The sequence below is a fragment of the Scyliorhinus torazame genome, chromosome 5 (assembly GCF_047496885.1).
Source record: "Scyliorhinus torazame isolate Kashiwa2021f chromosome 5, sScyTor2.1, whole genome shotgun sequence".
Classification (NCBI taxonomy): domain Eukaryota; kingdom Metazoa; phylum Chordata; class Chondrichthyes; order Carcharhiniformes; family Scyliorhinidae; genus Scyliorhinus; species Scyliorhinus torazame.
In genome coordinates, this window is record NC_092711.1 from 4532426 (window position 1) to 4553078 (window position 20653).

Genomic DNA, 20653 nt, shown 5'->3' on the forward strand with positions numbered 1-20653 from the left:
CAGAGGGTCAGTACTGAGGGAGTGCTGCACTGTCAGAGGGTCAGTACTGAGGGAGTGCCGCACTGTCAGAGGGTCAGTACTGAGGGAGTGCCGCACTGTGACAGGGTCAGTACTGAGGGAGTGCCGCACTGTCAGAGGGTCAGTACTGAGGGAGTGCTGCACTGTCAGAGGGTCAGTACTGAGGGAGTGCCGCACTGTCAGAGGGTCAGTACTGAGGGAGCGCCGCACTGTCAGAGGGTCAGTACTGAGGGAGCGCTGCACTGTCAGAGTGTCAGTACTGAGGGAGTGCCGCACTGTCAGAGGGTCAGTACTGAAGGAGTGCCGCACTGTCAGAGGGTCAGTACTGAGGGAGTGCCGCACTGTCAGAGGGTCAGTACTGACGGAGTGCCGCACTCTCAGTGGGTCAGTGCTGAGGGAGTGCCGCACTGTCAGAGGGTCAGTACTGAGGGAGTGCTGCACTGTCAGAGGGTCAGTTCGGAGGGAGTCCCACACTGTCAGAGGGTCAGTACTGAGGGAGTGCCGCACTGTCAGAGGGTCAGTGCTGAGGGAGTGCCGCACTGTCAGAGGGTCAGTCCTGAGGGAGTGCTGCACTGTCAGAGGGTCAGTTCGGAGGGAGTGCCACACTGTCAGAGGGTCAGTACTGAGGGAGTGCCGCACTGTCAGAGGGTCAGTACTGAGGGAGTGCCGCACTGTCAGAGGGTCAGTACTGAGGGAGTGCCACACTGTCAGAGGGTCAGTACTGAGGGAGTGCCGCACTGTCAGAGGGTCAGTACTGAGGGAGTGCCGCACTGTCAGAGGGTCAGTACTGAGGGAGTGCCGCACTGTCAGAGGGTCATTACTGAGGGAGTGCCGCACTGTCAGAGGGTCAGTACTGAGTCAGTGCCGCACTGTCAGAAGGTCAGTACTGAGGGAGTGCCGCACTATCAGAGGGTCAGTACTGAGGGAGCGCTGCACTGTCAGAGGGTCAGTGCTGCGGGAGTGCTGCACTGTCAGAGGGTCAGTGCTGCGGGAGTGCTGCACTGTCAGTGGGTCAGTACCGAGGGTGCGCCACACTGTCAGAGGGGCAGTACTGAGGGAGCGCCGCACTGTCAGATGGGCAGTACTGAGGGAGCGCCGCACTGTCAGAGGGTCAGTACTGAGGGAGTGCCGCACTGTCAGAGGGTCAGTACTGAGGGAGTGCCGCACTGTCAGAGGGTCAGTACTGAGGGAGTGCCGCACTGTCAGAGGGTCAGTACTGAGGGAGCGCCGTACTGTCAGAGGGTCAGTACTGAGGGAGCGCTGCACTGTCAGATGGTCAGTACTGAGGGAGTGCCGCACTGTCAGAGGGTCAGTACTGAGGGAGCGCCGTACTGTCAGAGGGTCAGTACTGAGGGAGTGCCGCACTGTCAGAGGGTCAGTACTGAGGGAGTGCCGCACTGTCAGAGGGTCAGTACTGAGGGAGTGCCGCACTGTCAGAGGGTCAGTACTGAGGGAGCGCCGTACTGTCAGAGGGTCAGTACTGAGGGAGCGCTGCACTGTCAGAGGGTCAGTACTGAGGGAGCGCCGCACTGTCAGAGGGTCAGTACTGAGGGAGCGCTGCACTGTCAGATGGTCAGTACTGAGGGAGTGCCGCACTGTCAGAGGGTCAGTACTGAAGGAGTGCCGCACTGTCAGAGGGTCAGTACTGAGGGAGTGCTGCACTGTGAGAGGGTCAGTACTGAGGGAGTGCCGCACTGTCAGAGGGTCAGTACTGAGGGAGTGCCGCACTGTCAGAGGGTCAGTACTGAGGGAGCGCTGCACTGTCAGAGGGTCAGTACTGACGGAGCGCTGCACTGTCAGAGGGTCAGTACAGAGGGAGTGCTGCACTGTCAGAGGGTCAGTACTGAGGGAGTGCTGCACTGTCAGAGGGTCAGTACTGAGGGAGTGCTGCACTGTCAGAGGGTCAGTACTGAGGGAGTGCCGCACTGTCAGAGGGTCAGTACTGAGGGAGTGCCGCACTGTCAGAGAGTCAGTACTGAGGGAGTGCCGCACTGTCAGAGGGTCAGTACTGAGGGAGTGCTGCACTGACAGAGGGTCAGTACTGAGGGAGCGCCGCACTGTCAGAGAGTCAGTACTGAGGGAGTGCCGCACTGTCAGAGGGTCAGTACTGAGGGAGTGCCGCACTGTCAGAGGGTCAGTACTGAGGGAGCGCCGCACTGTCAGAGGGTCAGTACTGAGGGAGCGCTGCACTGTCAGATGGTCAGTACTGAGGGAGTGCCGCACTGTCAGAGGGTCAGTACTGAAGGAGTGCCGCACTGTCAGAGGGTCAGTACTGAGGGAGTGCTGCACTGTGAGAGGGTCAGTACTGAGGGAGTGCCGCACTGTCTGAGGGTCAGTACTGAGGGAGTGCCGCACTCTCAGAGGGTCAGTGCTGAGGGAGTGCCGAAATGTCAGAGGGTCAGTACTGAGGGAGTGCTGCACTGTCAGAGGGTCAGTTCGGAGGGAGTCCCACACTGTCAGAGGGTCAGTACTGAGGGAGTGCCGCACTGTCAGAGGGTCAGTGCTGAGGGAGTGCCGCACTGTCAGAGGGTCAGTACTGTGGGAGTGCTGCACTGTCAGAGGGTCAGTTCGGAGGGAGTGCCACACTGTCAGAGGGTCAGTACTGAGGGAGTGCTGCACTGTCAGAGGGTCAGTACTGAGGGAGTGCCGCACTGTCAGAGGGTCAGTACTGAGGGAGTGCCGCACTGTCAGAGGGTCAGTACTGAGGGAGTGCCGCACTGTCAGAGGGTCAGTACTGAGTCAGTGCCGCACTGTGAGAAGGTCAGTACTGAGGGAGTGCCGCACTATCAGAGGGTCAGTACTGAGGGAGTGCCGCACTATCGGAGGGTCAGTACTGAGGGAGCGCTGCACTGTCAGAGGGTCAGTACTGAGTCAGTGCCGCACTGTGAGAAGGTCAGTACTGAGGGAGTGCCGCACTATCAGAGGGTCAGTACTGAGGGAGTGCCGCACTATCGGAGGGTCAGTACTGAGGGAGCGCTGCACTGTCAGAGGGTCAGTGCTGCGGGAGTGCTGCACTCTCAGAGGGTCAGTGCTGCGGGAGTGCCGCACTGTCAGAGAGTCAGTACTGAGCGAGTGCCGCACCGTCAGAGGGTCAGTACTGAGGGAGCGCTGCACTGTCAGTGGGTCAGTACTGAGGGAGCGCTGCACTGTCAGAGGGTCAGTGCTGCGGGAGTGCTGCACTCTCAGAGGGTCAGTGCTGCGGGAGTGCCGCACTGTCAGAGGGTCAGTACTGAGCGAGTGCCGCACCGTCAGAGGGTCAGTACTGAGGGAGCGCTGCACTGTCAGTGGGTCAGTACTGAGGGTGCGCCACACTGTCAGAGGGGCAGTACTGAGGGAGCGCCGCACTGTCAGAGGGTCAGTACTGAGGGAGTGTCGCACTGTCAGAGGGTCAGGACTGAGGGAGTGCCACACTGTCAGGGAGTCAGTCCTGAGGGAGCGCTGCACTGTCAGAGGGTCAGTACTGAGGGAGTGTCGCACTGTCAGAGGGTCAGGACTGAGGGAGTGCCACACTGTCAGGGAGTCAGTCCTGAGGGAGCCCCGCACTGTCAGAGGGTCAGTACTGAGGGAGTGCTGCACTGTCAGAGGGTCAGTACTGAGGGAGTGCTACACTGTCAGAGGGTCAGTACTGAGAGAGCGCCGCACTGTCAGAGGGTCAGTACTGAGGGAGTGCCGCACTGTCAGAGGGTCAGTACTGAGGGAGTGCTGCACTGTCAGAGGGTCAGTAGTGAGGAAGTGCTGCACTGTCAGAGGGTCAGTACTGAGGGAGTGCTGCACTGTCAGAGGGTCAGTACTGAGGGAGTGCCGCGCTGTCAGAGGGTCAGTACTGAGGGAGAGCTGCACTGTCAGAGGGTCAGTACTGAGGGAGTGCCGCACTGTCAGAGGGTCAGTTCGGAGTGAGTGCCGCACTGTCAGAGGGTCAGTACTGAGGGAGTGCCGCACTGTCAGAGGTTCAGTACTGAGGGAGTGCCGCACTGTCAGAGGGTCAGTACTGAGGGAGCGCCGCACTGTCAGAGGGTCTGTACTGAGGGCCCGCTGCACCTTTGGAGTGTGCGAATGGCAGGAAGGTGGAAAGAGAGAGAGGGAGAGACAGGGAACAAAAATCACGATGCAGATTAGGAAAGATTGAAAGTATGAACATGGTGAATTGAGAGAAAGACTGACAGAGGGTGAAGAGAATTAAAAGGGCCTGTCAGAAAGAGGGAGATAAGAAAATGTGCCAGGTGATGAGGGAAAGGATAAGATCGAGGGAGTGCGTGGTAGTAAAAGAGAGAACAGAGGGAGAGTGGGAGAGAGAGAGCGAAATGGAGGTGAGAGTTAGTGAGAGTTTGCGTGGTGGGGAGTGGGAAGGTGGGAGGGAGAGAGAGGTAGGAGCGTGCGGGGTGAGACAGGGAGGTGGGGACACAGGCCCACAGCCTGAGGGAGATAGTTCTCACAGACTGACGGGCCACTCACTTGTTGAAATTCGGCAAGGAAGCATTTCTCCAGACGGACTTGCAGTATTCGTTCATATCACGGGAGAGTAACAAGTTATCAACAACTGGAATCACTGTAACAGACAGAGAAACAGTGAGATTAACACTGTAACAGACAGAGATACAGGGAGATTAACACTGTAACAGACAGAGATACAGGGAGATTAACACTGTAACAGACAGAGATACAGGGAGATTAACACTGGAACAGACAGAGATACAGGGAGATTAACACTGTAACAGACAGAGATACAGGGAGATTTACTCTGTAACCGACAGAGTTACAGGGAGATTAACACTGTAACAGACAGAGATACAGGGAGATTAACACTGGAACAGACAGAGATACAGTGAGATTAACACTGTAACAGACAGAGATACAGGGAGATTAACACTGGAACAGACAGAGATACAGGGAGATTAACACTGTAACAGACAGAGATACAGGGAGATTAACACTGGAACAGACAGAGATGCAGGGAGATTAACACTGGAACAGACAGAGATACAGGGAGATTAACACTGTAACCGACAGAGGTACAGGGAGATTAACACTGTAACAGACAGAGATACAGGGAGATTAACACTGTAACAGACAGGGATAGATGGAGATTAACACTGTAACCGACAGAGATACAGAGAAATTTACACTGTTACAGACAGAGATACAGGGAGATTAACACTGCAACAGACAGATTTACAGGGAGATTAACACTGTAACAGACAGAGATACAGGGAAATGTACTCTGTAACAGACAGAGATTCTGGGAGATTAATAATGTAACAGACAGCGATGCAGGGAGGTTAACACTGTAACCGACAGAGATACAGGGAGATTAACACTGTAACAGAGAGCGATACAGGGAGATTAACACTGTGACAGACAGCGATACACGGAGGTTAACACTGTAACAGACAGAGGTACAGGGAGATTAACACTGTAACAGACAGAGATACAGGGAGATTAACACTTGAACAGACAGAGATACAGGGAGATTAACACTGGAACAGACAGAGATACAGGGAGATTAACACTGGAACAGACAGAGATACAAGGAGATTAACACTGTAACAGACAGAGATACAGGGAGATTAGCACTGGAACAGACAGAGATACAGGGAGATTAACACTGGAACAGACAGAGATACAGGGAGATTAACACTGGAACAGACAGAGATACAGGGAGATTAACACTGGAACAGACAGCGATACAGGGAGATTAACACTGTAACCGACAGAGGTACAGGGAGATTAACACTGTAACAGACAGCGATACAGGGAGATTAACACTGTAACAGATAGGGATAGATGGAGATTAACACTGTAACCGACAGAGATACAGTGAGATTTACACTGTAACAGACAGAGATACAGGGAGATTAACACTGCAACAGACAGAGTTACAGGGAGATTAACACTGTAACAGACAGAGATACAGGGAAATGTACTCTGTGACAGACAGAGATTCTGGGAGATTAATAATGTAACAGACAGCGATACAGGGAGGTTAACACTGTAACCGACAGAGATACAGGGAGATTAACACTGTAACCGACAGAGATACAGGGAGATTAACACTGTAACAGACAGTGATACAGGGAGATTAACACTGTGACAGACAGCGATACACGGAGGTTAACACTGTAACAGACAGAGGTACAGGGAGATTAACACTGTAACAGACAGAGATACAGGGAGATTAACACTGTAACAGACAGAGATACAGGGAGGTTAACACTGTAACAGACAGCGTTACAGGGAGATTAACACTGTAACAGTAAGAGATACAGGATGATTACCTCTGTAACAGACAGAGGTACAGGGAGATTAACACTATAACAGACAGACATACAGTGAGATTAACACTGTAACAGACAGCGATACAGGGAGATTAACACTGTAACAGAGAGAGATACACGGAGGTTAACACTGTCACAGACAGCGATACAGGGAGATTAACACTGTAACCGACAGAGGTACAGAGAGATTAACACTGTAACCAACAGAGATACAGGGAGATTAACACTGTAACAGACAGAGATAAACACTATAACAGACAGAGATACAGGGAGATGAACACTGTAACAGACAGAGTTCCAGGGAGATTAACACTGTAACAGACAGAGATACAGGGAGATTAACACTATAACAGACAGAAATACAGGGAGATTAACACTGTAACAGACAGAGATATAGGGACATTTACACTGAAACAGACAGAGATACAGAGAGATTTACTCTGCAACAGACAGAGATACAGGGAGATTAATACTGTAACAGACAGTTACAAGGAGATTAACACTGTAACAGACAGAGATACAGGGACATTTACACTGTAACAGACAGAGATACAGGGAGATTAACACTGTAACAGACAGAGTTACAGGGAAATTTACACTGTAACAGACAGAGATACAGGGAGATTAATACTGTAACAGTCAGTTACAGGGAGAGTAATGCTGTAACAGACAGGGTTACAGGGTGATTTACTCTGTAACAGACAGAGATATAGGGAGATTAACACTCTAACATACATAGATACAGGGAGATTGACACTGTAACAGACAGTGAAACCGGGAGATTAACACTGTAACAGACAGAGATAGAGGGAGATTAACACTGTGACCGACAGAGATCCAGGGAGATTGACACTTTAACAGACAGAGATGCAATGAATTTAACACTGTGATAGACAATGATACAGGGAGATTAACACAGTAACAGACCAAGATAGAGGGAGATTAACACTGTAACAGACAGAGTTACAGGGAGATTAAGACTGTAACAGACAGGGATAGATGGAGATTAACACTGTAACCGACAGAGATACAGGGAGATTAACACTGTAACAGACAGAGATACAGAGAGATTTACTCTGTAACAGACAGAGATACAGGAAGGTTAACACTGCAACAGACAGAGTTACAGGGAGATTAACACTATAACAGACATAGATACAGGGAGATTAACACTGTAACAGACAGAGATACAGGGAAATTTACACTGTAACAGACAGAGATACAGGGAGATTCATACTGTAACAGACAGAGTTACAGGGAAAGTAACGCTGTAACAGACAGAGTTACAGAGAGTTTTACCCTTTACCAGACAAAGATACAGGGAGATTAACACTGTAACAGACAGCGATACAGGGAGATTAACACTGTAACAGAGAGAGATACACGGAGGTTAACACTGTCACAGACAGCGATACAGGGAGATTAACACTGTAACAGACAGAGGTACAGAGAGATTAACACTGTAACCAACAGAGATACAGGGAGATTAACACTGTAACAGACAGAGATAAACACTATAACAGACAGAGATACAGGGACATTTACACTGTAACAGACAGAGATACAGGGAGATTAACACTGTAACAGACAGAGTTACAGGGAAATTTACACTGTAACAGACAGAGATACAGGGAGATTAATACTGTAACAGTCAGTTACAGGGAGAGTAATGCTGTAACAGACAGGGTTACAGGGTGATTTACTCTGTAACAGACAGAGATATAGGGAGATTAACACTCTAACATACATAGATACAGGGAGATTGACACTGTAACAGACAGTGAAACCGGGAGATTAACACTGTAACAGACAGAGATAGAGGGAGATTAACACTGTGACCGACAGAGATCCAGGGAGATTGACACTTTAACAGACAGAGATGCAATGAATTTAACACTGTGATAGACAATGATACAGGGAGATTAACACAGTAACAGACCAAGATAGAGGGAGATTAACACTGTAACAGACAGAGTTACAGGGAGATTAAGACTGTAACAGACAGGGATAGATGGAGATTAACACTGTAACCGACAGAGATACAGGGAGATTAACACTGTAACAGACAGAGATACAGAGAGATTTACTCTGTAACAGACAGAGATACAGGAAGGTTAACACTGCAACAGACAGAGTTACAGGGAGATTAACACTATAACAGACATAGATACAGGGAGATTAACACTGTAACAGACAGAGATACAGGGAAATTTACACTGTAACAGACAGAGATACAGGGAGATTCATACTGTAACAGACAGAGTTACAGGGAAAGTAACGCTGTAACAGACAGAGTTACAGAGAGTTTTACCCTTTACCAGACAAAGATACAGGGAGATTAACACTGTAACAGACAGCGATACAGGGAGATTAACACTGTAACAGAGAGAGATACACGGAGGTTAACACTGTCACAGACAGCGATACAGGGAGATTAACACTGTAACAGACAGAGGTACAGAGAGATTAACACTGTAACCAACAGAGATACAGGGAGATTAACACTGTAACAGACAGAGATAAACACTATAACAGACAGAGATACAGGGAGATGAACACTGTAACAGACAGAGTTCCAGGGAGATTAACACTGTAACAGACAGAGACACAGGGAGATTAACACTATATTGACAGAGATACAGGGAGATTAACACTGTAACAGAGAGAGATACAGAGACATTTACACTGTAACAGACAGAGATACAGGGAGATTTACTCTGTAACCGACAGAGATACAGGGAGATTAACACTGTAACAGACAGAGTTCCGGGGAGATTAACACTGTAACAGACAGAGATACAGGGAGATTAACACTATAACAGACAGAGATACAGGGAGATTTACACTGTAACAGACAGAGATATAGGGACATTTACACTGTAACAGACAGAGATACAGAGAGATTTGCTCTGCAACAGACAGAGATACAGGGAGATTAATACTGTAACAGACAGTTACAAGGAGATTAACACTGTAACAGACAGAGATACAGGGACATTTACACTGTAACAGACAGAGATATAGGGAGATTAACACTGTAACAGACAGAGTTACAGGGAAATTTCCACTGTAACAGACAGAGATACATGGAGATTAATACTGTAACAGTCAGTTACAGGGAGAGTAATGCTGTAACAGACAGGGTTACAGGGTGATTTACTCTGTAACAGACAGAGATATAGGGAGATTAACACTCTAACATACATAGATACAGGGAGATTGACACTGTAACAGACAGTGAAACCGGGAGATTAACACTGTAACAGACAGAGATAGAGGGAGATTAACACTGTGACCGACAGAGATCCAGGGAGATTGACACTTTAACAGACAGAGATGCAATGAATTTAACACTGTGATAGACAATGATACAGGGAGATTAACACAGTAACAGACCAAGATAGAGGGAGATTAACACTGTAACAGACAGAGTTACAGGGAGATTAAGACTGTAACAGACAGGGATAGATGGAGATTAACACTGTAACCGACAGAGATACAGGGAGATTAACACTGTAACAGACAGAGATACAGAGAGATTTACTCTGTAACAGACAGAGATACAGGAAGGTTAACACTGCAACAGACAGAGTTACAGGGAGATTAACACTATAACATACATAGATACAGGGAGATTAACACTGTAACAGACAGAGATACAGGGAAATTTACACTGTAACAGACAGAGATACAGGGAGATTCATACTGTAACAGACAGAGTTACGGGGAAAGTAACACTGTAACAGACAGAGTTACAGAGAGTTTTACCCTTTACCAGACAAAGATACAGGGAGATTAACACTGTAACAGACAGAGATACAGGGAAATGTACTCTGTAACAGACAGAGATTCTGGGAGATGAATACTGTAACAGTCAGTTACAGGGAGATTTACTCTGTAACAGACAGAGACACGGGGAGATTAATACTGTAAGAGACAGTTACAAGGAGATTAACACTGTAACAGACAGAGTTACAGGGAGATTTACTCTGTAACAGACAGAGATACAGGGAGATTAACACTGTAACAGACAGACAGAGATTACAGGGAGAATGACACTGTGACAGACTGCGATACAGGGAGATTAACAGTGTAACAGACTGAGATACAGTGTTATTAACACTGTAACAGACAGTTACAGGGAGATTTACACTGTGATAGGCAATGATGCAGGGAGATTAACACTGTACCAGACAGAGATACAGGGATATTAACACTGTAACAGACAGAGATACAGGGAGATTAACACTGTAACAGACAGAGATACAGGGAGATTAACACTGTAACAGACAGAGATACAGGGAGATTAACACTGTAACAGACAGAGATACAGGGAGATTAACACTGTAACAGACAGAGATACAGGGAGATTAACACTGTTACAGACAGAGATACAGGGAGATTAACACTGTAACAGACAGAGATACAGGGAGATTAACACTGTAACAGACAGAGATACAGGGAGATTAACACTGTAACAGACAGAGATTACAGGGAGAATGACACTGTGACAGACTGAGATACAGGGGGCGTCATTCTCCGCCGGCGGGAGTCTCCGTTTTGCCGGCGCCCGAGGGTTTCCCGACGGCGTGGGGGTGCCCCACAATGGGAAACCCCATTGACCGGCCGGTGTTACGGAGACTCCCGCCGGCCGGTCGGAGCAGAAATGTGGAGGGGCGGGTAGGAGAATTTCGCCCAGGGTTATTAACACTGTAACAGACAGTTACAGGGAGATTTACACTGTGATAGACAATGATGCAGGGAGATTAACACTATAACAGACAGAGATAGAAGGATATTAACTCTAACAGACTGAGATACAGGGCGATTAACACTGACAGACAGAGATACAGCAAGATCATCACTGTAACAGACACAGTTACAGGGAGATTAACACTGTAACAGACAGTTTCAGGGAGATTTACACTGTGATAGACAATGATACAGGGAGATTAACACTGTAACAGACAGTTTCAGGGAGATTTACACTGTGATAGACAATGGTACAGGGAGATTAACACTGTAACAGACAGAGATACAGGGATATTAACACTGACAGACAGAGATACAGCAAGATCATCACTGTAACAGACAGAGTTACAGGGAGATTAACACTGTAACAGACAGTTTCAGGGAGATTTACACTGTGATAGACAATGATACAGGGAGATTAACACTGTAACAGACAGAGATACAGGGATATTAACACTGACAGACAGAGATACAGCAAGATCATCACTGTAACAGACAGAGTTACAGGGAGATTAACACTGTAACAGACAGTTTCAGGGAGATTTACACTGTGATAGGCAATGATACAGGGAGATTAACACTGTAACAGACAGAGATACAGGGATATTAACACTGACAGACAGAGATACAGCAAGATCATCACTGTAACAGACAGAGTTACAGGGAGATTAACACTGTAACAGACAGTTTCAGGGAGATTTACACTGTGATAGGCAATGATACAGGGAGATTAACACTGTAACAGACAGAGATACAGGGATATTAACACTGACAGACAGAGATACCGCAAGATCATCACTGTAACAGACAGAGTTAGAGGGAGATTAACACTGTAACAGACAGTTTCAGGGAGATTTACACTGTGATAGGCAATGATACAGGGAGATTAACACTGTAACAGACAGAGATACAGGGATATTAACACTGACAGACAGAGATACCGCAAGATCATCACTGTAACAGACAGAGTTAGAGGGAGATTAACACTGTAACAGACAGTTTCAGGGAGATTTACACTGTGATAGACAATGATACAGGGAGATTAACACTGTAACAGACTGAGATACAGGGAGATTAACACTGTGACAGACAGAGATACAGGGAGATTAACACTGTAACAGACAGAGTTACAGGGAGATTTACACTGTGATAGACAATGATGCAGGGAGATTAACACTGTAACCGACAGAGATACAGGGAGATTAACACTGTAACCGACAGAGATACAGGGAGATTAACACTGTAACAGAGAGCGATACAGGGAGATTAACACTGTAACCGACAGAGATACAGGGAGATTAACACTGTAACCGACAGAGATACAGGGAGATTAACACTGTAACAGAGAGCGATACAGGGAGATTAACACTGTAACCGACAGAGATACAGGGAGATTAACACTGTAACCGACAGAGATACAGGGAGATTAACACTGTAACAGACAGAGATACAGGGAGATTAACACTGCAACAGACAGAGATACAGGGAGATTAACACTGTAACAGACTGAGATACAGGGTTATTAACACTGTAACAGACAGAGTTACAGGGAGATTTACACTGTGATAGACAATGATGCAGGGAGATTAACACTGTAACCGACAGAGATGCAGGGAGATTAACACTGTAACAGACAGAGATACAGGGAGATTAACACTGCAACAGACAGAGATACAGGGAGATTAACACTGCAACAGACAGAAATACAGGGTGATTAACACTGGAACAGACAGAGATACAGGGAGATTAACACTGTAACAGACAGAGATACAGGGAGATTAACACTGTAACAGACAGAGATACAGGGAGATTAACACTGTAACAGACAGAGATACAGGGAGATTAACACTGGAACAGACAGAGATACAAGGAGATTAACACTGTAACAGACAGAGATACAGGGAGATTAACACTGTAACAGACAGAGATACAGGGAGATTAACACTGTAACAGACAGCGGTACAGGGAGATTAACACTGTAACAGACAGAGATACAGGGAGATTAACACTGTAACAGACAGAGATACAGGGAGATTAACACTGCAACAGACAGAAATACAGGGTGATTAACACTGGAACAGACAGAGATACAGGGAGATTAACACTGTAACAGACAGAGATACAGGGAGATTAACACTGTAACAGACAGAGATACAGGGAGATTAACACTGTAACAGACAGAGATACAGGGAGATTAACACTGGAACAGACAGAGATACAAGGAGATTAACACTGTAACAGACAGAGATACAGGGAGATTAACACTGTAACAGACAGAGATACAGGGAGATTAACACTGTAACAGACAGCGGTACAGGGAGATTAACACTGTAACAGACAGAGATACAGGGAGATTAACACTGTAACAGACAGAGATACAGGGAGATTAACACTGTAACAGACAGAGATACAGAGAGATTAACACTGTAACAGACAGAGATACAGAGAGATTAACACTGTAACAGACAGCGGTACAGGGAGGTTAATGCTGGAACTGGTGTCTCTCTGGAAAGGTAGACAGTGCGGCAGAGAGACAGGTAGAAATCCGGGTGTACTCACCTGCCAAAAGCTTTGCCAGGAGTGAGACGGCCTGCTGGATGGAGTTGTTCAGTCGCACCCTGTCCACGTGACTCAGGACCATATTGGGGACGGTGATGAAGTGCGTGGCGATCCGGATGGGCCGGGGCGGCGGCGGGGGCGGGCGCCCCGACCGGCCGACCCCCCGGCCGCCGTCGTAGCGGACGGCCGTGGCCGTGTCCACCCTGCGCTGGGTGACGTCGTGGATGCAGCGGCCTGCACAGCATAGCGCTGCCGCCAGGAGACTGACGGCGCGGAGGAAGCGGCGTCCACGGGCTGCCAGGGGCCTCATAGTCCAGGGACGGGGCGGGGGCGCGGAATCCTCCTCAGCTCACGCTGGACCCGACCAGGCACAACCTCCGCATCACCGAGTGTCCATCATCACTGTATAGAATCATAGAAGTTTACAGCATGGAAACAGGCCCTTCGGCCCAACCAGTCCATGCCGCCCAGTTTTTTACCATTAAGCTAGTCCCAGTTGCCCGCACTTGGCCCATAACCCTCTATACCCATCTTACCCATGTATAACGTGGCAGTTCTTAGCGGGGCAGTCAATGAACGAGATCGAACAATTCAGTGCAAACAGCATCGAAGCTTTGTTAATATGCATCTTCTCAACTTGCTGTGTCCCCACATGCCCCTAAGTCCCCCCCCCCCATTCACCCTGGATCTCTCTCTACCTGTGCAGTAAGGATGTCTAATTAATACTAGAACGACGAGTCAGAATACAGGAGGGAGATAGAGAACCTAGTGGAGTGGTGTAGCGACAACAACCTCTCCCTCAATGCCAGCAAAACTAAAGAGCTGGTCATTGACTTCAGGAAGCAAAGTACTGTACACACCCCTGTCAGCATCAACGGGGATGAGGTGGAGATGGTTAGCAGTTTCAAATTCCTAGGGGTGCACATCTCCAAAAATCTGTCCTGGTCCATTCACGTCGACGCTACCACCAAGAAAGCACAACAGCGCCTATACTTCCTCAGGAAACTAAGGAAATTCGGCACGTCCACATTAACCCTTACCAACTTTTACAGATGCACCATAGAAAGCATCCTATCGGGCTGCATCACAGCCTGGTATGGCGACTGCTCGGCCCAGGACCGCAAGAAACTTCAGAGAACACCGCCCAGTCCATCACACGAACCTGCCTCCCATCCATTGACTCCATCTACACCTCCCGCTGCCTGGGGAAAGCGGGCAGCGTAATCAAAGACCCCTCCCACCCGGCTTACTCACTCTTCCAACTTCTTCCATCGGGCAGGAGATACAGAAGTCTGAGAACACGCACGAACAGACTCAAAAACAGCTTCTTCCCCGCTGTTACCAGACTCCTAAATGACCCTCTTATGGACTGACCGCATTAACACTACACCCTGTATGCTTCATCCGATGCCGGTGCTTATGTAGTTACATTGTCTATGTTGTGTTGCCCTATTATGTATTTTCTTTTATTCCCTTTTCTTCCCATGTACTTAACGATCTGTTGAGCTGCTCGCAGAAAAATACTTTTCACTGCACCTCGGTACACGTGACAATAAACAAACCCAATCCAATCCAGAAGGTGGTGGGTGAGCCGCCATCTTGAACCCGCTGCAGCCCCGGGTAGGTACACCCACCGTGCTGTTAGGGAGGGAGTTCCGGGATTCTGACCCAGCCGCAGTGAAGGAACGGCCGATGTATTCCCCAGCCGGGATGGGGAGTGACTCGGAGGGGAACCTCCAGGTGGTGGGGGTGGGGGGGGTATAGATGGTGCACACGGCTGTGTCGGGGGTGGGGGTGAATGTCGGTGGTCAGCGTGTCGATCGAGCGGGGCTGCTTTGTCCTGGATGGTGTCGAGCTTCTCCAGTGTGGTTGGGAGCCGCGCTCATCCAGGCAAGTGGAGAGTCTCCCATCGCACTCCTGACTTGTGTCCTTGTCGATGGCGGACAGGCTTTGGGGGGGGGTCAGGAGGTGAGTTGCTCTCCGCAGGATTCCCAGCCTCTGACCTGCTGTGGGAGCCGCGGTGTTTATATGGCTGGGTCCAGTTCAGTTTCTGATCGATGATAACCCCCAGGATGTGGGGGATTCAGCGACGGTAACGCCATCGAACGTCAAGGGGGCGGTGGTTAGATCCGCTCTTGTAGGAGATGGTCATTGCCGGGCACTTGTGTGGGGCGAATGTAACTTGCCGCTTGTCAGTTTGCGGATTGTCGGAATTTCAGATAATATTAAATAAATTTGGTGCAGTTAAAGAGTTTAATGTCTGGACTCGTGTGTGCAACTGCTGCAGGCACGTTTCTAAATATCCTGGTTTGAAAGACCGCTCAACTTTATGGAGACCAAAGTACAATTAAAGCATTGTAAAACATGGGCAAATGGAATTTTGTTTATTGTTAAGGGGGATCCCTGGGGTGCAGCTAATTATAATGATAATCGCTTATTGTCACAAGTAGGCTTCAATGAAGTTACTGTGAAAAGCCCCTAGTCGCCACATTCCGGCGCTTGTTCGGGGAGGCCGGTACGGGAATTGAACCCGCGCTGCTGGCCTTGTTCTGCATTACAAGCCAGCTGTTTAGCCCACTGTGCTGAACCAGTCCCTGGGTTGTGTTCAGCGAGGTTGTGTTCAGCTTAGTGAGCTGATGTAGTTCATGGGTGAAGCAGTCAGGAGTTGAGGTTTCCGTTTCTACAATTCAGTTTCAGATTGGCGTGTGACCAAAGGAAAATCTCCGAAAACAGTGAGTTTTGATCTGCCTGTGAACAGGGCGGGAGCCGTTCCTCAAAGACTGGCAGGTTAAACAGTAGTTTGAGACGGGCAAGAATCTGCAAGTTGGTTCCTGAAGAACCTCTCTCTTTCTGAAAGTGGTCTATCTATGACATTACTGTTGAGCAAGTATACCCGAGTCCACTAGATCTAGGAGTACAGGTCCACAGGTCACTGAAAGGGGCAACACAGGTGAAGAAGGTAGTCAAGAAGGCATACGGCATGCTTACCTTCATTGGCTGGGGCATTGAGTAAAATAATTGGCAAGTCATGTTGCAGCTGTATAGAACCTTAGTTAGGCCACACTTGGAGTATAGTGTTCAATTCTGGTCGCCACACTACCAGAAGGATGTGGAGGCTTTAGAGAGGGTGCAGAAGAGATTTACCAGGATGTTGCCTGGTATGGAGGGCATTAGCTATGAGGAGCGATTGAATAAACTCACTGGAACGACGGAGGTTGAGGGGCGACCTGATAGAGGTCTACAAAATTATGAGGGGCACAGACAGAGTGGATAGTCAGAGGCTTTTCCCCAGGGTAGAGGGGTCAATTACTAGGGGGCATAGGTTTAAGGTGCGAGGGGCAAGGTTTAGAGTAGATGTACGAGGCAAGTTTTTTACACAGAGGGTAGTGGGTGCCTGGAACTCGCTGCCGGAGGAGGTGGTGGAAGCAGGGATGATAGTGACATTTAAGGGGCATCTTGACAAATACATGAATAGGATGGGAATAGAGGGATACGGGCCCAGGAAGTGTAGAAGATTGTAGTTTAGTCGGGCAGCATGGTCGGCACGGGCTTGGGGGGCCAAAGGGCCTGTTCCTGTGCTGTACATTTCTTTGTTCTTTGTACTAACCATATTCATAAGTGGATTGTGACCTGAGGTGGGTGTTGCTAGAGTGAGGATAAAGATAGCAGTGAACGGTTATTGTTTCATTGTATTGTTCAGCCATTGTTAAACGGGTAATTGTAGGCTGTTTTCTTATGATGTTAAAGTTAGTAAGGCTGTGTTCGTAATAAATTTATTCTTGAATCTAGCGGATCCCAATTTCTTTGTGAAATCACTCCTGTAGCGGGGAAGTCTTACAAAATTAAAATATAATATTGGGGTTTCTGTCCCATTACGGAGACAGTTGGGTTCTTGCATGGGATCGTAAGATCAGCCCAAATTTGGATAGTGTTCAGGCCTGGTCCGTGTTTGAAAGGCATCTGTGCTTTTTGGAGACAGAGGTACAATTAAAGCGTCATAAAAGTAGGGCTGAAAGCATTTTTGTCTATATTCCCTGGGGAGTAAATGAGTGTCCGAGAAGTCGTGAATGGCGCTGAACTCTGCAATCGTTAGCGAACATCCCCACGTCTGATCTTATGATGGGCGGATTATTGATGGTGAAGCAGCTGAAGATGGTCGCGCTGGAGTGGGGCAGGGACGGGGGATTTAAATTTATGACTCAATGATTTTGTCCCCTCCCACCAGACGAATGTTTGGAAGTCCGTTTATATAACATTCACCATGTTACCCCCAGTGCTAATAGAACATAGAACATTCCAGCGCAGTACAGGCCCTTCGGCCCTCGATGTTGCGCCGACCTATGAAACCACTCTAAAGCCCATCTACACTATTCCCTTATCGTCCATTTGTCTACCCAATGACCATTTGAATGCCCTTAGTGTTGGCGAGTCCACTACTGTTGTAGGCAGGGCATTCCACGCCCTTACTACTCTCTGAGTAAAGAACCTACCTCTGACATCTGTCCTATATCTATCTCCCCTCAATTTAAAGCTATGTCCCCTCGTGCTAGACATCAACATCCGAGGAAAAAGGCTCTCACTGTCCACCCTGTCCAATCCTCTGATCATCTTGTATGCCTCAATTAAGTCACCTCTTAACCTTCTTCTCTCTAATGAAAACAGCCTCAAGTCCCTCAGCCTTTCCTCATGAGATCTTCCCTGCGTACCAGGCAACCTTCTGGTCAATCTCCTCTGCAGCCTTTCCAATGCTGCCACACACACGTCCTTCCTAGAATGCGGCGGCCAGAATTGCACGCAATACTCCAAATGCGGCCGCACCAGAGTTTTGTACAGCTGCAATATGACCTCATGGCTCCGAAACTCAATCCCTCTACCAATAAAAGCTAACACACCGTACGCCTTCTTAACAACCCTCTCAACCTGGGTGGCAACTTTCAGGGATCTATGTACATGGACACCGAGATCTCTCTGCTCATCCACACTGCCAAGAATCTTACCATTAGCCCAGTACTCTGTCTTCCTGTTATTCCTTCCAAAATGAATCACCTCACACTTTTCTGCATTAAACTCCATTTGCCACCTCTCAGCCCAGCTCTGCAGCTTATCAATGTCCCTCTGTAACCTGCAACATCCTTCCGCACTGTCCACAACTCCACCGACTTTAGTGTCATCTGCAAATTTACTCACCCATCCTTCTACGCCCTCCTCCAGGTCATGGATGAAAATGACAAACAGCAGTGGCCCCAAAACAGATCCTTGTGGCACACCACTAGAACAAAGAAAATGACAGCACAGGAACAGGCCCTTCGGCCCTCCCAGCCTGCGCCGATCCAGATCCTTTATCTAAACCTGTCGCCTATTTTCCAAGGATCTACTTCCCTCTGTTCCCCGCCGTTCATTTATCTGTCTAGATGCATCTTAAATGCTGCTATCGTGCCCGCCTCTACCACCTCCGCTGGCAAAGCGTTCCAGGCCCCCACCACCCTCTGCGTAAAAAACTTTCCACGCACATCTCCCTTAGACTTTCCCCCTCTCACCTTGAAATCGTGACCCCTTGTAATTGACACCCCCACTCTTGGAAAAAGCTTCTTGCTATCCACCCTGTCCATACCTCTCATAATTTTGTAGACCTCATTCAGGTCCCCCCTCAACCTCCGTCTTTCTAACTAAAACAATCCTAATCTACTCAACCTTTCTCCATAGCTAGCACCCTCCATACCAGGCAACATCCTGGTGAACCTCCTCTGCACCCTCTCTAAAGCATCCACATCCTCCTGGTAATGTGGCGACCAGAACTGCCCGCAGTATTCCAAAGGTGGCCTAACCAAAGTCCTATACAACTGTAACATGACCTGCCGACTCTTGTACTCAATACCCCTTCCGATGAAGGCAAGCATGCCGTATGCCTTCTTGACCACTCTATCGACCTGCGTTGCCACCTTCAGGGTACAATGGACCTGAACTCCCAGATCTCTCTGTCCATCAATTTTCCCCGGGACTCTCCCATTGACCGTATAGTCCGCTCTTGAATCAGATCTTCCAAAATGCATCACCTGGCATTTGCCTGGATTGAACTCCATCTGCCATTTCTCTGCCCAACTCTCCAATCTATCTATATTCTGCTGTATTCTCTGACAGTCCCCTTCACTATCTGCTACTCCACCAATCTTAGTATCATCTGCAAACTTGCTAATCAGACCACCTATACCTTCGTCCAGATCATTTATGTATATCACAAACAACAGTGGTCCGAGCACCGATCCCTGTGGGACACCACTAGTCGCCTTTCTCCATTTTGAGAAACTCCCTTCCACCACTACTCTCTGTCTCCTCTTGCCCAGGCAGTTCTTTATCCATCTAGCCCGTACACCCTGAACCCCATACGACTTCACTTTTTCCATCAACCTGCCATGGGAAACTTTATCAAATGCCTTACTGAAGTCCATGTGTATGGGGCAAAATTCTCCGGTATCGGTGCGATGTCCGCCGACCGGCGCCAAAAACGGCGCAAATCAGTCGGGCATCGCGCCGCCCCAAATGTGCGGAATCCTCCGCATCTTGGGGGGCCGAGCCCCAACCTTGAGGGGCTAGGACCGCGCCGGACTGATTTCCGCCCCGCCAGCTGGCACAGAAATGACATTGCCACGCGGCGCATGCGCGGGGGCGTCAGCGGCCGCTCACGGCATCCCCGAGCATGCGCTGTGGAGGGAGTCTCTTCCGCCTCCGCCATGGTGGAGACCGTGGCGAAGGCGGAAGGAAAAGAGTGCCCCCAGGGCACAGGCCCGCCCGCGGATCGGTGGGCCCCGATCGCGGGCCAGGCCACCGTAGGGGCACCCCCCCGGGGGCCAGATCGCCCCGCGCCCCCCCCCCCCCCCAGGACCCCAGAGCCCGCCCGCGCCGCCTTGTCCCGCCGGTAAGAGAGGTGGTTTAATCCACGCCGGCGGGACAGGCATCCTAGCAGCGGGACTTCGGCCCATCCGGGCCCGAGAATCGCCGGGGGGGGGCCCGCCAACCGGCGCGGCGCGATTCCCACCCCTGCCGAATCTCCGCTG

At 49.1% G+C, this 20653-nt stretch overlaps 2 protein-coding genes and 1 long non-coding RNA gene across 10 annotated transcripts in view; all 3 read right to left on the reverse strand.

Moving 5' to 3' along the window:
* Nucleotides 1–14004, reverse strand: part of LOC140418147 (ciliated left-right organizer metallopeptidase) — a 170769-nt gene extending 156765 nt beyond the window's left edge. For all 8 annotated transcript variants that reach the window (XR_011944804.1, XM_072501565.1, XM_072501567.1 and 5 more), the window contains exons 1-2: nucleotides 13602–14004; nucleotides 4471–4564 (exon numbers count right to left, since the gene is read on the reverse strand). Coding sequence is in view for 7 of the 8 variants with exons in the window: in XM_072501565.1 (XP_072357666.1) it covers nucleotides 4471–4564; nucleotides 13602–13911 (404 nt within the window). In the remaining variant the exon portion in view is untranslated. The remainder of the gene's footprint in view (nucleotides 1–4470; nucleotides 4565–13601) is intronic.
* Nucleotides 1–20653, reverse strand: part of LOC140418149 (uncharacterized) — a 1069702-nt gene that overhangs the window by 844536 nt on the left and 204513 nt on the right. The gene's annotated exons all lie outside the window — the stretch shown is intronic.
* Nucleotides 16222–20653, reverse strand: part of LOC140421342 (solute carrier family 12 member 6) — a 200983-nt gene continuing 196551 nt past the window's right edge. The window contains exon 4 of the mRNA XM_072506014.1: nucleotides 16222–16281. Coding sequence (XP_072362115.1) covers nucleotides 16222–16281 — 60 coding nt within the window. The remainder of the gene's footprint in view (nucleotides 16282–20653) is intronic.